We start from the raw sequence: 16617 nt of genomic DNA, 5'->3' as shown, positions 1-16617 counted from the left end.
AAGTCGATCAACATAAACGAAAATGAAGTGGCCTGGTAAAAGCGGCGAGGAAAAATATTTTGTTTCGATAATAATAACCAACTTCCATTATCTTTCTTACACCAGTGATCTTCTCATCTTCATACTTAAGCTTATATTAGTTACATTACATTACATAACAAACAAACTCCTAACTCCCTCACCATTTCCAAACCGCCTTCTCCCACTCAAACCAAGGGACTTCTCTTTCCTCAGGCTCTAAAGCTGATGGATCTTCCAAGTCATCCTGACGGCTTTCTACAGCACCACTTCTACTTTCCATTTCTACAGCACCACTTCTACTTTCCATTTCTGTAGAGCTGGTACTTCCACTTTTATGTTTCTTTTTTCTTCGTTCTTTTTTTGTTTTTCCAAAACAAAACACCCATCTCATGCACTTCCAACAGATGCTAACAAAAGTCGCAACAGTTACAGCTGCCGCCATAAAGCCTAAAAGCCATTTTAGAACCTTTTTAAGAGTATTTATGATATTGGCAAATTCATTGTGATGTTGTGAGGAGGAGGGTGGTGGTAGTGGTGGCGGGAAGGATGGTGGAGGGAATGGTGGAGAGAATGGTAGTGGAGATAATGGTGGAGGAGGAGAAAAGGGTGGTGGAGAAAAAGGTGGTGCAGAGCTATAAATGAAAAGGATATTGAGGAGATGAAGCATGGTGTGAGTTTCGTTTATTCTGTGTTTCCGTCTCTCACACACTCTCTTTTATATAACTACTTAACTAGCATTTCTGTAAGTGTTGAATTAAGCATAGCATTAAGAAATTAAATATCTCAATAATTTAATAGAAAAAACTATTTCTTCAACTAATACGTATGCACATTTATCTAAATAGAAAACTTATGGCAAAAGATTCATAAACCCTTAAATAGGCCAATCATATTGCCACGATAGAACCAACAAATGTCCAAAACATGGGCAGCTAATCTATTACTGAAATTTCCATTAGATACAAAACTCATTTTCATATCTTCTCCCATTCATCCGTTTTTATTAAAAGTGAACCAGGTAAGCTTCAGTGCAATTATTTTCCCTTCACCAAATTCATTCAATTTCAGGTAAGCCTTACTGAATTATTTTTGTTTCTTTGTGTGTTCAGTAGAAAAATCGTAATTGGGTTTCTTAGACAAGGAGCTTGGATTTACCAGAAAGGACTAGGAAGAAATAGAGAAGGTAATTGGGTGACCTCTCTCATCTTTTATTTCCTTTTCCCAGTTCAATACCTCAATCCCGTACTAATGTTGGTAAGTAGTGGAAGCAAATAAAATGAAAATTGTTCCCCCGTAAATGTTTAAAAGAGTTAGGATGTCGTGGTCCTCCATGTAGTTAGCAGATTTCCAGTCGTCCTCGATAGCTTGATCCTTTAAGGAGTTTTATATATATATATATATATATCCTTTAAGGAGTATTAACTGGAACTTGACTTTTTTGTTTAGGGGTGAACTTGCCAGATATGTAGAATTAGTAGATTTTGTAAAGCTATTCAAGTGTAGGATGAACCTTCATGATTCATTTGTTAAAACGTACTTTGGAACTCATCTTCAGTTTTTCATATTAGAAATTTTTTTAGCTTAATGATAGAAAGTCAGTAGAGTTGTGGAAAACATTTTTGATATTCAAGAATGTGAATGTGAATGTGAATGGTAATCTAAGTAAGTCTCATATATACTTTATCAGTTATCACATACTCGATCACGTAATATCAATCACCATTGTAAACTATTGAGAAGATGCTAATATATGAAATAAGATTATAAGCAATGTAAATTTTAGTAAATTCTATGAATGCCGATACGCGTCCGATACGTGTCGTATACGCGATTTGGAGTATCCAATTTTTTAGAGAGAAAAGAGGACGGCTTAGTTAGGTTTCAGCCCCTCCTCACCCTTCCTGATCATTCAGAATTCGTTGCGTTCTTCTTTCGAGCTGATCAGTCAGCTTCCAGCCACCCAACCAATCCTGTTGATCCTGGGGGTGAATGAGGTAAGAGAAGCCCTTGTCCGTGTTTCGGTGACCAGGAGAGTCAGCCGGAGATAGGTCTGTGCTTTCGTCAGGGGTAGCTCGTCAGTACCAGGTGTTGATCAGTCATCTAAAAGAGAGGGGCTCTGAGGACCAGTTTGACATCTCATTCAAGAGAGAGTGAGTCATCCATCCAATTCCTATGTTGAGGGGCCAGAGTGAGTGAAAATGATGCACTACTCGGACGCCATTTGGACCCTACGAAAGCAAGCCCCGAGCTAGTCTGTACCAACCAAGAAGATTGGCTTCATTTGCCATGTTGAGGGCTCAGAAGAAGCTCATGTTGGAAAGCAAGCATGTGCAAGAACCCATCAGGTCTTGAAGAGCCTGAGGTCTTCCTGACCTACGACTGATTTACTCAGGCCCTTTCTCACTGACTTCTTCCTTCATTCGGAGAAGTCATCAGGAATGGAACCAGTGGAAAGTCGTATGCAGAAGATGTTGGGCAAAGACGAAGACTTTGGAAGCGGAAGATGCACCGATTGATGCTCTTCCAGCCCAGCTGCTGTTTATTGAGCTCAAAGTGGATGAGAGAGAGGCTTTTCTATGCTCTCTATGCTATGGTCTTCTCAATTGCCTAGTCTCGGTTCAAAGACAGTGGAAGGATCCATCCATCAGCCTTTCTATCTCCACAGCGCTGGTATAAATGGCTGGGTTTGATAGGTCTTAACTCTTCCCTGAGGGGATCTCTTAATCCTTTCAACGAGAGTTTTTATATCCTCATTAGGGTGGCTATTCTATGTCCTTTAAGATGAGGATAGTTCTTTCCTTCACCCATTCCTTCTTAAGGCTGGTTTTTTATTCTTTAGAGGGCTTAGCTGCTCTTAGAGCTATCTCTTTCCGATCTAGGCAGATTGGTTGAATCTACTGCGAGTAGCACTAGGCCTAGAGCGGAATATTAGGTAGTACGAGTTGCTCTATTTTTCCATCCCCAAATTCTTCTGTGATTCAATGGCAAGGAAACATAGAAAGAGCCCCCTACATCGATGTTGCATTGACATAGCCCCGCTTTCAGGCTTTCCGGCGCAGATGAAAAACATCAGATAGTTAGAGATCCAGTTTACGGTTCCTTCTTATACCAGCTCCAGCGCCTACAACAGCTGCTTCCTTTTTAGCTTGTGGATCTGTAATTTTATCACTCAAGAATCCACTTCTTCTTCAATTGCAGGATCTTAGGTAGTAAGGGCTCGATCCGCTACTCCTGGTTTTGCCTTTGAAAGCTGCCAAAGAAAGAAGTCTCTGTCTCTGATGCTGGTGGATCGGTAGAAGCAAGCACCGTATCAACTGCTGCTTCATCTCGATCTCGAAGGTCGTCTGGATCAGGCTCATGAAGGAATATATCTAAAATTCGGATCCATAGCTCTATCTCTAGTTTATAGGCCGCGGAAGGGCACACGGATACCAACTCATTCCTATTCCCCAAAAAGAACTTCTTTATGGTCCATCACGATCTGGAGATGAAAGTGCTGCTCTAGAGACCCCAGCCCCCATTCCAAGGGGATCAATGACTGGACTCTGATCTACTAGTGAAGCTACTCGCTGCTTTCGATCTGGGTCCCCGAACCAAAAGAACTGGAAAAAGTGTATGAAACCGGTGAAGCTGCTGAGGGTGCAACCTCTACCCCCGCCTATGTTACTTACCACTCACCTACGCTCTTGCAGCAAGCATGCCCTCTTCGGGCAATACAGCTTTCGTAATACGCAAAGCAGCTGAGCAATAGCTCTTCTCCTCAACCTGTTTAATTGGAGCTAGCTATAGAGCGCACTTTTTCTATGGTTTATTTACTATAGAGGCTCGAGAGACCTCAACAACTTGACCCTACCTACCAACAGACTTTAGTACTACTGACTCTCCAGCCGGTCCTTCTTCAGCCACTTCTTGGAACGATTATGAAAGAGTTGGAAGGCCTTCTCATAGCCTTTGAATCGGAAGCCCTAGACCGTACCAACTCACTTCAGACTCACTTTCCAGCTCACAATTGAGAAAGTGTTAAACTTCAAAGGTCGGAGAAAGACTCTCTACAAGCGGATAGGAGTACTTTGCAAGTGCACCAATGTCCCAGAGGAAGGAAGATATGAGTTAGGGCGGGGCATGACATACCTCCACGTAAGAGGAAGGTGTACAGGTCTAAGTCCTAGATGAGAAAGACGATGTTCGCTAACCACCTAACCATCAGCAGATCTGCTTTCCAGGGCAGGTGAGTTATGATTCTCGGGTCGATTGCTTACTTGTTTGCAACCAACAAGGTGTTAGGTTCCTGTCCTAGAAGTAACCAAGCTAGCAGCCAGGAGCAGTCGTTGAACCAATACCAGTAGGTAGAGCCATTGATAGAGTCAATTCAGCTCCAAGAGCAGGAGAAGAGCTCGGAAGCAGAAGAGGAAGATTAACACGACCACGACTTAGCTACTTGTCTTACCCGCTCCACTCGCCTTTAAGTTAAGCCCAGGAGTCCAAAGGTGCTCTCCATTCTAAAGCTAAAGGCAAGGAAGGCAGGTCTTTGCTTTGTTCCCTTCTTTCTCTAAATTCAAACTCATGCCGTGTTGATTGCGGCTGATGTTGGCATTTCTGTCTCTAAGTTCAAGAGCATATTCACAGAGCCCTACTGGAAATACCCCTGATCCCAATTCCTTTTCAAAGTAAAGGCCTGGCCCCATATGCTGCTGGAACTAGCTTGCTTTCAGTACGCCGGGGCTATGTCATTTCCAGCCTTGCCTTCTCTTGTTCCTCATGTTGGGCGGTCAACGCATTGATAGCTTTTCTCTTCGGGCAGTCCCTCATGAAATGAGTGATTAGATCATCGCCCATACTTATTTTATTGGTTTTAACACTACTCTGCTATCAGAATAGAGAGATTGGGTATTGGTTTTAACACTACTCTGCTATCAGAATAGAGAGATTGGGTAGATGGTGGGAAATTCAAATGCTCTAAATGACATTCTTTTTTGTTTGAGTTTAGCATCCCTTGCTTAGTTTCCATATCGGTCAAGGCTATCAACCGATTCATTCTTCTTTCCTGCTCTTGCCTTGTTAGCCTGGTAAGACGAATCTGTTTACTTCTTTATAGTTCTCTTCCCGACCATACTTCAAAGTGATCTCCGGCAATTGATCGAGCTCTCTGCTGTACCTGGAATCCAAGTAATCCATCCGAGAAAGGGACAAGACGTACGGGAATGATTGATTCCAGAAAGAGAGGGCTTGCGAGGTCCTCCAATAGCTATGGCTTTTCTTTATTCCTCTTGTGCCGGTGATTTCATCACTTGACGACTCGAAAAGACAATTCATGATGGCTCCGTGCCCCCTTCAGGACGGCATATATATATATATATATATATATATATATATATATATATATATATATATATATATATATATATATATATATCGGTTTGGCTAGGATGACATTCTTAGCGTGACATACTTATAGTGACATCCTACTGTTCACGTCCTTAAAGCCCGGCCCACTAACCAACAAAACACAAAACTGAAATTTGTTTACAAACCTTCGTCAAACAGTGTCCGAAACCGAAACCAAACTCTAAAAACTACAAACTCCAAATTGAAAAACCCACTCCGGCCTCCACTCCGACATACCACATCATCGCAAGCTTGAAGGACAGGTTAGTTACTTCCCTTATTTTGGTACAATCAGCTATGTCTTCATCAGTAACAACTGAATTAAAATCATTGCATCTGTTTTGATAAATTTTCGTTTTTAGGACTACTTGATAAAATCATTGCATCTGTTTTGATAAATTTTCGTTTTTAGGAATACTTGATAAAATCATTGCATCTGTTTTGATAAATTTTTGTTTTTAGGACTACTTGAATCTGTAACCATGACTCCTTGTTTCTAAAGGTAGTAACTAGTAGGAGGAGCTAGTTTTTAAAGACAAGATTGAAGTTTGAATGGTGTTTACTTCAACCTTAAAGTAACAAGATTGAAGTTTGAAGTATGTCGTAAAGTAACAATAATGAGTAAACTGTTGGATTATCAGTTTGGAACTAGCATATTCGGTGAACTCTGTCAGAGTTTTGAACTCTGTTAGAGTTCGGTGAAGTAGCATATTCGGTGAACTCTGTGACTCTGTCAGAGTTTTGAAGTAGCATATTCGGTGAACTCTGTCAGAGTTCGGTGAAGTAGCATATTCGGTGAACTCTGTCAGAATTTTGAACTCTGTCAGAGTTCGGTGAACTACTGCAGCTTCTTACGAACTAGTCAAGGTTGAAGTCCTCTTGAGTTGCTAGACCCATAGAATCTAGTTATGGCTGTAGACCTTCTTGTCTCTAAGATGTAATCCTCTCACATTTGAAAGTACAAACTCCAAGATGTTTGATGAGACTTAGTTATTGAGCAAACATGTAATTTGAAGTTTGTGAAATCTTGTACACTACTCCACTCCCATGTTATTGTTCAGTAACCCAAAAGCACTAGAGGGCTTCCTCAGTTTTGTAAAACATGAGCCTTACAGACATGCGGTTTCCAGTTCAACACTTCAAATCTTAAAGTTACAATAGAAGTAATAAGCTATAGTTACGAAAATTTAGCAGTTCTAAAATCTCTAGGAATAAAAAGATCATTCTATTTCATACCCACTAGGGAGGTGGACTGTGTGCACTTTCACTTGCGTTTTATTTTCTTAACTGGCTTGGTATTGAAAGATTAACTAGGGATTCTTTAAGTAAAAAGGTTGAACGTCACTAAGCAGAAATCGGTAGCTATCCTCACTGCACATTAAAGATTATAACTTGTTGTTTTGTGAGAAGCATAGTATTTACTTATCCAAAATGGGAATTTTTTTGTGGGTAGATTGTATCCGTGCACTTTTCTGACACGGCCCTGCTTGAGAAGTATTTTGAAGAGTTAACAGTAATTTTTCTTTTAGTTTTTTGTTTACCTACTTTTTTGAAGTCCAGTAATATGATTTCTTAAGTTGGTCTAATGTTATTATGCAGTGAAATAAGAGACATGTATTTGTAAATTAATAATAAATCTAGGAAATACCAATCTTCGGGTACTTTTGTGAGATGCTTTCACTAGTTCTAGTAGCATATACTCGGGAAGATTAAAGAGAACGCCGCTAGTAAATGACTAGGAAGAATATTATATTTTTTCCTATATTCTGCTTTTGTGGATTGATGTTTTGTGCGTCTGTATCTTGACATTATTCAGATGAGCATTGGGAGGAAATGGAAAGAAGTCATTGATATTACTGATCGGATCACATACAGCTTCCATGTAAGTATCATTCAATTGATGAACTCAGTGGTTTGTTTATCTCTAAACCTCACTATTTGTTACCCATCTTGTCACAGGATGATTCAAAGAAAGACAAATCAACTAGAAGTCGATACAATGTATGAGGAAGTTTAGATTACATCATTTGGGGAAAAGGCAGCTACTCAATTGGTTTTACAAATTGCAACAATGTTCTGATCATCTTTTATCCTCAAAAACTCCAGTACTGAGCCAGTAATGAGTACATGAGATACAATCTTGGATGTAACAGGTTTATTAAGAGGAAAGCGATATTGATCGGTTTTGCTATTCACAGTTTTGCGATTGTTAGCATTAAATATTTTATGTGTTCTGTCTTCTTGTTCTGCTGAAATTGCTCTTATTTATATTTTTACACTGCAAAAGTCGAACTATACAGAAACATAGGTTTTCTGATTTAAATACGGGAGGAATTGACGACTGTTCCAGCGTTTACATTGAATTTGTCCAATGGTTTCGGATCTGTATGATCGTTTAGTGTCGCTGTTTTAAGCAAGATGGGTATTTTTGAAAATGGAAAGAAATTTTTTTAGAGCCAAATCCGATTAAAGACTCCTTAATTGCAACATTATACGGTAGTTAGTATCACCTGTGAAGCAAAACTGATTTTTTAAGGACACGAGCTGTGCTAAAATGTGGTATACAGCTCTTTGCATGCAAGCTGAGCGCTTATGGTGATGCTTGGTGTGTGGTGCTCCAAAATCTTTGCCACTTTAAATCATCTGTCAGGTTAGCTGAAAGCCTGAAAGAACTATATAACACATTGTCCAATAAGGTTTGCGCTGCGTAGCCTATGTTTCTTCTGAAGTAGAAGATAAAACTGACTGATATAATCAAAACAAATTCAGATAGAAGCAGTATATTGGACATACAGAATTTCCCAGTTTACATTTTCTCATCGAAACCCAGACACTGTATATACATCTGAATTCCTTGAAGAAACTAAAATCCATGCATTTCTCATGAATGAATGAAACTATTTCCTCAAGCAAGGAATCCAAGTCTTTCTCCATTCTTCTTCGCTAATCGAATCAGTCCTTGTCTTTGCTTTGCATCAGCTCCAATTGATTTGCAAAATTCAGTAATTACCTATGACAAGGTTGAATCCACCAATATCAACTATAATGAAATCTCTTGCATTTACGTGTGTGTGTGTGTGCTGCTCTGTTCTTCTATTGCTCTTAGAGAGATATAGAGATTGTAACTTTCATCAGGCATCACCACAGACTGAAATGTATGTTTAGCTACTGAATGAAGAAAAAAATGGAGTAAGTAGTTGTACCTATATCCGTATTCTATATTTTTGAAAAATATCGTGTCCGCGTATCCGTGTCGCGTGTCGGCTAGGAAGCACGGATAACAATAAAGAAAAATTCCCATTTAGTTCTCGAGTAAAATTCCCAGTTTTGCTAATTTCTCAAGTCCTTTCGTTGCAAAGTGCAAACACAGTTGCCTTGAGAAAAGTTTCTCAGTGAGGGTATGTAACCTTAGTCACACAAACCGTGTATAAGGTATATCGCTCCTGATCTAAAACCACGGTTTCGCGAATTTCGACCGAAAGCTCCTAAAATCCACCCTTTGAAATTTCTAAAACCGCGCTATCAATTTTTCGAACCGCACTTTCAGTTTTTCAATATCTTTTTGGTCTTATATTTTATTTTATTAGATTGCTTGTTTCATTAGATTAGTTGTATAATACGTGGACATGTACTGTATTAAAACTCAACATGTCATTTTCTAAACTCGATATCAGCATGTTTGCTTCCTTTGGTGGGATGTCTAGCTTGCTCTAATGTGATATTCAACATATGTGTCATCTTATTTTATTTGCTAACTACTACTAAACCATTTTAGGGTGATTAGTTTCTTATATTCACTAAGAAGTTGCAATGCTAGATTTGTATGTACTTGGTTTGAACTCTTAATATTTGTTTCCATATCATGTTGTATTTCCTCATTCTTTTTACTTGTTATTAAGTTTAACATGCTTGGGCTGAGATAGTTAAATATGTTAAATGCTTGTGTTCTGTTGTTGTAAGCATACTCCCCGTTAAGTACGATTAGCATAGGTAGCTTTCAAGAAACGAATGCCTTTTTCCTATTTTATTTTATTTTAGTGACTTTTCAACATTGATAGATTTCAATGTTAATTAGGCTTCTTATATATTAAGGAAGATTCTCTTATATGTTTGGTTATGTATTTGTTGTGTGTTAGTTAGCACTTGATGGATAAAAGTTGGATGCACCCGACTGTTGGAAGGTCCAATCGCAAGTATATTCTAGGTTGTGAGGAGTTTGTGAGCTGGGCATGGGATAATCGACCTGAAGAGTTTGGTGATGAGATTTATTGTCCATGTGTTCGATGCATTAATAAAGTGTTAAGGCCCAAAGATGTAGTTCGGGATCACATATTAAATAAGGGTATAGTACGGTCATATATCCGTTGGACCAAACGCGGGGAAGGAGATGAAGTGGATGCTCGCCATGACTCCAATGATGGTGATGATATGCACCAAATGTTGCAAGATGCATTAGGGTTTCCAGACCTAGTTGGAACAGGTAGTGACACACCAACTATTCATTTCTAATGAGGCTAGTTCGAGTGAGCCTTGTATGGATGAGCCAAACGAGGAGGCACAAAAGTTTTATAAATTATTGAAGGAGAATTTTGAGACACCACTATATCCCCGGGTTCTACTAAAGCTTCAAAATTGTCTTTCCTTGTTCGCTTGCTTCATGTAAAAAGTGTCTAAATGGTTTGGAGTAACCATTCATTTGACATGTTACTTCAAGTGTTAAACGAAGTCACTTCGATGAAATCAATATGCCAAAGAATCATTATGAATCAAAAAGCAACTTCGGGACCTTGGTTTGGAGTGCATTAAGATAGACGCTTGTCCAAATGATTGTATCTTTGTATTGGAAGGATAATAAGCCAATCGAGGACAAGGATGAATGCGATATATGTGGTCATCAAGGTGGGAACTTACTCCATCCGTGGATGATGAGGAAGGAAGTAATTATACTGTGAAACATAAGAAAAAAGCTGCAAAAGTCTTGAGATATTTTCCGTTAAAGCCGAGGCTTTAGAGATTATTTATGTGCTCAAAAACATCAAAGGACATGAGGTGGCATGTAGATTGTCGTAGCAAGGATGGAGCATTAAGGCATCCAGCTGATTCCGAGGCATGGAAACACTTGGACGAAAGATATCCTTCTTTCGGTTTGGAACCTCGCAATGTCAGGCTTGGTTTGGCTAGTGATGGTTTTAGCCCCTTTGGTAATCTTAGCACTATGCATAGCACATGGCCTGTGGTTCTTGTTCCATATAATCTGCCACCATGGATGTGCATGAAGCAGCCTTATTTTAGCTTGTCACTACTTATTCCTAGCCCTAGCAGTCCTGGGAATAACATTGATGTGTACTTATGACCTTTGGTCGATGAGTTGAAAGAGTTGTGGACGAAAGGAGTCGAGACATATGATGCATATTCCAACCAGAATTCGATGATGCATGCAAATTTTTATGGACAATTAATGACTTTCCGGCCTTTGCCAACTTGTCAGGATGGAGCACCAAAGGCCAACTTGTGTGTCCTTCTTGCCACGAGAAGACTTGTTCAAAAAGATTGCAGCACGGTATGAAGTTTTGTTATATGGGAAGTCGCCAGTTCCTACCACTTAATCATCCATATCGAAGGAACAAAAGTTCCTTTGATAACACTATTGAACTGAGGACTGCCCCAAAACCACTAAGTGGAACTGAGGTTCTTGAGCAATTTAGTGGGTATGAGCAAGTCACATTCAGCAAGCCAGTGCTCGATAAGTCCGGTCAAAAGAGAAAATGGGGAGATAATTTGCCGCATAACTGGAAGAAAATCAGTATATTTTTTGAACTCCCTTATTGGAAAGACCTTCGTTTGCCGCACAATCTTGATGTTATGCACATTGAAAAGAACAATAGTGAGAGTTGGCTTGGGACATTGTTAAATTTAGAGAAGAAAACAAAGGACAGCTTGAAGGCCCGACAAGATTTGGTGTTAATGGGAATATGAAAATCACTTCACCCTATACCAAAAGTCGGCAACAAATACTACCTACCCCGATTAAAGATTAATCGTCTTTGCAAGAGAAGAGGAAGCTTTGTCAATTTTTGAAAGATGTAAAGGTTCCCGATAATTATTCATCCAATATTTCACGCCGTGTTCAGGTTAAAGAAGCCAAGATACATGGCCTGAAAAGTCATGATTGGCATGTTCTAATGCAACAACTACTTCCAGTTGCAGCACGTGGAATTCTACCCAAGGAACTAACAATGGTTTTGGTTGAGTTGTCCAATTTCTACAAGCAATTGTGTTCTAAAGTGTTATGGGTTGAAGAGTTGGAGCATCTAGAGTATAGTATTGCTGTGACTCTTTGCAAAATGGAAATGATTTTTCCTCCAGCATTTTTTGATGTTATGGTTCACCTACCAATGCATTTAGCTGGTGAAGCCAAGCTTGCTGGACCAGTGTTTTATCGATGGATGTATGCAATTGAAAGGTAAGTGAAGACAATATGCAAGATCAATTTGTTTTCTTCCTAGGTAACATATATACTTATATTTATGTTTCTTTTTATATGTATATATATAGGTATTTGTATAAGCTTAAAAAGTATGTGCGCAACAAAAGTCGCCCGGAGGGTTCAATTGCGGAAGGGTATCTTGCTGATGAGTGTTTGACATTTTGCTCGATGTACTTAGATGGTGGGGTAGAGACAAGGTTTAATCGACAAGGGAGGAATGATGATTGTGAAGATGTAGAATCAGATGGAAAGTTTTCAATATTTGCTGGAAGCACTCGTCCTTTAGGGAAAGGAACCTTGAGGAATCTAACTAACGAAGAGTGGGAACAAGCTCGTTTGTATGTGCTAATGAACTGCGAAGAAGTGAGGCCGTTTGTTGAGTACGACAAACTTCTCTTTTCTATTTAAAAGAAATTATCTATGTTTGAATCACATATATGTTCATTATAATAAAAATGGTCTATTGTACATGAAACACAACCAAATGATTAAAGATGACCATGGGCGCCGCATAAGTGCTAGGAACTTGGATCGTATTCATAATGAGAGATTTGGTAGCTGGTTTGAAAACCATGTATGTGGTAGTCGACTAGTCGTAGTATGTTTTATTAAGTATAATCATATTTATTGGTTTCATTTAGACGTGTTAATTTGTTCTTCTTATCTAAATAGGTTCAACAAATGAAAAGAGATGGTGAGTTGGTCAGTGAGCAACTCGATATGTTATCCTTTGGTCCTACCCGATTTGCCACCTGTTTTAGAGGGTGCATTGCAAATGGATATAGGTTTCACACAAAAGATCTCGAGATGCTAAGAAAAAATGCAAAATCATGGAGTTTTTGTATCTGCAGAAACCTCAAGCTTTGCAAGTGCTAGAGATATGAATCCTGTTATAGGGAGTGTCGGTTATTATGGTATCCTAAATGATATAGTGGAGCTTCGTTATGGCAGTGGGAATCGAGTGTTTATGTTTAAATGTGATTGGTTTGATGGCTTGAGCCGCGGCCGAGTGAAACAAGATGAATATGGTTTCACCATCGTGGAATTTCACACCTAACCTTAGCTACCAATGAACCTTTTATTCTTGCATCGCAAGCATAACAAGTTTTTTATCTTAGAGATAATTTGGATGAAAATTGGCGAGTTGTGTTGGAGACACAACCAAGGGACTTATATGATATGGGGTCAGAGGTTGAGCCAATCCAATATAACTCATCGTGCACACACCAAGATGCAAGTAATCCAGTTGAGAACATAGATACCATTGAAAGCTGGACTAGGAATGAGGTTGAAGGAATTGAAGTTGTTGCCAATACTGTTGAAAGAGAGCAAGACTTCATTGATGATAATGAATGTGACGAAGACTTAAGTGAGGATAGTGATTGTGATGACGACTTCATTAATGATAGTGATCCAGATTATTGATGTGTGGAGTGTGGTTTAATTTAGTTTTAGTGTTGCTAAGTATGACATTGGGTGTAATGCATCTTTATTAAGACCGGCGTATTCAATTTGTTATGAATGCTCTCTCTTGATAGTTTATTAATTTGATTGATGTTTCTTTTCTTATGAGTGCATTTATTAGTCACGTTGGGCATTCCTTTAATTTTCTTGTATAACATAGATAAGTGCACGCAATGGTAAAAAGACGACGAGAGGATCCAAATGGCGATGAGAATGGTAAGATTTGCAACTGATTTTTGAATTCTTAGGTTTTTAACTATTGAGTAATATCTAACTCATATTATTTGTTGTGCTAATATCTATATTTAACATTCTAAATAGGTGGGAAATGGGTTAGAGGCACTTCTACCCTTCCTAAGGTTTTTAATAACCCATCTAGTTCGAAGTTGAAACCGACTTGGAATGGCAATAATCAACCCGATGGACCGGATACACATCCAAGCTTGTTTTGCGAGAATCTATAGGAGTATTGATGACATCATCGCGATCGATTTGATTGGACCAAATATTGGGAGCAGCAAGGTGGAGATGATAAATTATGGCTATGGAACACGCTTAAGGTAAATGTAATGACCCTAAATTTACCTGAGACTAATTTGGCAGTTTTCTTGTATGCTTAGGATTAGTATGGTGACTAGCATGTGTAAGAGATCCATCTCAGTATTAATTAACTTTCCCATTCTCATCTCTTGCAATACCACCATAGCCATGACCACCAGATCTTTCTCCAAGTTGTAAGTTTTAATAGTCTATGAACCCTTAGATTTTTTTAAGGTATGTAGATTAATAGTCTTAAAGACTCTCATCCACTCCCTGTTGATATAGTAACATATATTCTCTTAAGTCGTATTAAGTGTAATGTGTTGGTTATATTGTGCAAGTCATCCCTACATGTCTGTCCTAATTGGTTTTATTTACTCAATAAAGTGCCACCACCTGCCTTGGTTTTATTTAGAGTTTGATTGCAACAACTAGTCAAGATCCATGTATGCCACCATTGTGATTTTTGTTCTAGGGTATCAAGGTTCTAGGTTTGGTGTTTATATACACCATGATATATTGTACATATTTGCATCGTGTTTTAGGATTCGTGGGAGCTTGATGAGAGCAAGAAAGAAACTACTTTGGGTCGAATTGCCCTCGGATGAATTCAGGAATAAGAAGACTAAATGGAAAAAGAATTTCTATTCACGCTTACCTACGACATATGAGGAGCGTATAAGCACAAACCGAAAGCAGCTATCACAACAAGAATGGGTCAATCTTGTGCAATGCAGGATAGTCCCGAAAGCATCAAGTATGAAGAACTTTAGTGTTCCATTTGAAATAGTTTTCACAACTTATATATTATTTTTGTTTTCTCGTGTATCTAGGTAATTTTTGAGAGGAACAAGCGTAATCGTTCTAAGCAAATAGCAAAGCATACTAGTGGTCGAAAAGGTTTTCCAGAAATGAGAGCACAAATTGTATGATATTTATTGTGGTTTTTGTTGTGAACTTACATTTTCAGATTGGCTTATAAGAAATAAGTCAAATAACAATTTGCTTGTGTCTGGACAGATTCGGGAGGAAGGTGCACCCCCATCTCAAGGAGACTTCTTTGTGCTATCCCATACAAGTCGGAAGACAAATGATGCACTTGATGGACAATCAAGAGAGTATGTAGTAAGTGAAAATTCAAATCTAATAATGATGTTAAGTGAATATAATAAATGGTTTTCTTCTTATATATATTAATTCGGTTTGCAATATAGAAAAAAATGAAAGAGTTAGCTGGAAGAGATGAAAATGGAAATCAACAACCCCTTTCTGATGAAATCTACAGGCAAGTTATGCCGCGTGAGCGACATGGGCGTGTGAGGTGATGGGTCGTGGTGTGACACCGACTAGTTATTTTGGCTCTCAAGCATCATCCCATGGTACAACTTCTGATCGTGTTGCTGAATTGGAAAATGAGATGGCTGAAATGCGAAGGGTAGCACTAGAAAAAAGAGGAGGAAAGGCAACGTGAGCTTGATGAGATAAAGAGAGGGTTCGATGCGATATGAAGCGATAGAAGCTCGATTTATGAAAACACTAATGCAGAACTTCCCTCTCTAGAATGCTTTGTAAGTTAAACTTGTTATGTCTTGCTACCTCTAATTCTTTGTGTCCACTACTAAAAAAAAAGGCTTGTTGTGTCATTTTAAAAGTGACACAAGTCAATTGTGTCAGTTTTGGAATGAATTTGAAACCGACACAAGTACCGCTGACACAACAAGTTTAACAAAAACAGACACATCAAGTGACTTTGTTGTGTCGGATTTGGATTACCAAAACAACCTCACTAGATGATAAAACCGACACATCAAGGTTGATGGTTTTGTTGAGATTGTTCTGGTAACGTGGAGATGTATGTTAGTTGCATTGTATAAGTTGTGTATTAGGGTTTCTGGAATAGTGTTTGTATATTTATAGTTTTCTTCTTATTCGAGGATTGGTTACTTGACTTAACTGGCATTGGTCGAGATGGTTAAGTAGCTGGTTCTACGAATCAATATATCTTTTAGTAGTTGAATTTACGACTAAGGTATGATGTTTTATATTTGGTTTGGATGTATTTTTATTAAATTTTCAAGTTATGACAGGTTTTATATTTATGAAATGTCGATAATACAGAGGAGACTCTGTCGAAATTTTTACTATAAAAGTCATGTATCTTAGGTATGTTATTGCATGAGATTTGGGGAGTTACTGCCCTAACCAACTAGTCCTGGGTTCCCTCACGAAGATCCATTAGTAGAAACTTTAATTATACTAGGGGAGAGCAACACTCTAGTATTTTTGGAGATCTTATGTGCTTCCCTTGCAGTCTTAGCCCATGTAATATAGATAACTCATGCACTAAATTCTCAATGTTACCTTTAGATAGCCTGCGTCCCCTGCAAATTGTTCTTTTGACTTGGATACAATAGTAACAAAAGTTAGCTTGATTTCTGTCATACGATTTTGTTCCTATTTCAATAGATAGAGACAAGCCATGTTAATGTTGTTGCCATCCAGACTCTTTGATCTTCAATTTCTTCATTGAAATATGGAAGTAATTGGGTGTTAATGCCTAGGACTTGAAACACCAGTAGAACCAATGTTGGAAAGTTCCGCTCGTTGTTGACAATATAATAACACTACTTAATTTTGCCTTGTGATTTTTTGCTATTTGCAGTTATCAGTCCATATGTTATATGTCAATTAAGTTCATACTACAGTTTTGACAATGTGCG

The 16617-nt window shown here is 38.5% G+C and overlaps 1 protein-coding gene and 2 long non-coding RNA genes across 4 annotated transcripts; all 3 read left to right on the top strand.

Annotated features, from left to right (window-relative positions):
• The first annotated feature begins 770 nt into the window (after window positions 1–770).
• LOC147478709 (uncharacterized) lies at window positions 771–7648 on the top strand. Of its 2 annotated transcripts, XR_015208503.1 has the most exons (4): window positions 771–1039; window positions 1131–1204; window positions 7223–7288; window positions 7366–7648. It is a non-coding gene; the product is annotated as an uncharacterized LOC147478709 (long non-coding RNA). The 2 variants fall into 2 exon arrangements; XR_015208502.1 differs by lacking the exons at window positions 771–1039; window positions 1131–1204 and having other exon boundaries at window positions 6249–7288.
• Window positions 7649–11750: 4102 nt separating this feature from the next.
• On the top strand, window positions 11751–12950 carry LOC147478708 (uncharacterized). Its single transcript, XM_086583408.1, has 5 exons — window positions 11751–11869; window positions 11962–12273; window positions 12365–12467; window positions 12566–12587; window positions 12745–12950. Exons 1-5 carry the CDS (start codon window positions 11751–11753, stop codon window positions 12948–12950), a joined length of 762 nt encoding a protein of 253 aa, XP_086439534.1.
• A 1770-nt stretch (window positions 12951–14720) lies between these two features.
• LOC147478707 (uncharacterized) lies at window positions 14721–15465 on the top strand. The gene is made up of 3 exons (XR_015208504.1): window positions 14721–14823; window positions 14918–15022; window positions 15112–15465. It is a non-coding gene; the product is annotated as an uncharacterized LOC147478707 (long non-coding RNA).
• The last annotated feature ends 1152 nt before the right edge of the window (window positions 15466–16617 follow it).

The sequence above is a fragment of the Coptis chinensis genome, chromosome 9, assembly GCF_015680905.1.
Source record: "Coptis chinensis isolate HL-2020 chromosome 9, ASM1568090v1, whole genome shotgun sequence".
Taxonomy (NCBI): Eukaryota; Viridiplantae; Streptophyta; class Magnoliopsida; order Ranunculales; family Ranunculaceae; genus Coptis; species Coptis chinensis.
This window is presented reverse-complemented; position numbering and strand designations above follow the sequence as displayed.

Bases quoted from the DNA above. Each gene is read 5' to 3' on its own strand.
- LOC147478708 (XM_086583408.1), top strand. From the start codon at position 11,751: ATGGAAATGATTTTTCCTCCAGCATTTTTTGATGTTATGGTTCACCTA. The intron at 12,274-12,364 runs GTACGACAAACT...TCTATTGTACAT, and splicing joins GAAGTGAGGCCGTTTGTTGA to GAAACACAACCAAATGATTA. The intron at 12,588-12,744 runs GTGAGTTGGTCA...TTGTATCTGCAG, and splicing joins TCAACAAATGAAAAGAGATG to AAACCTCAAGCTTTGCAAGT.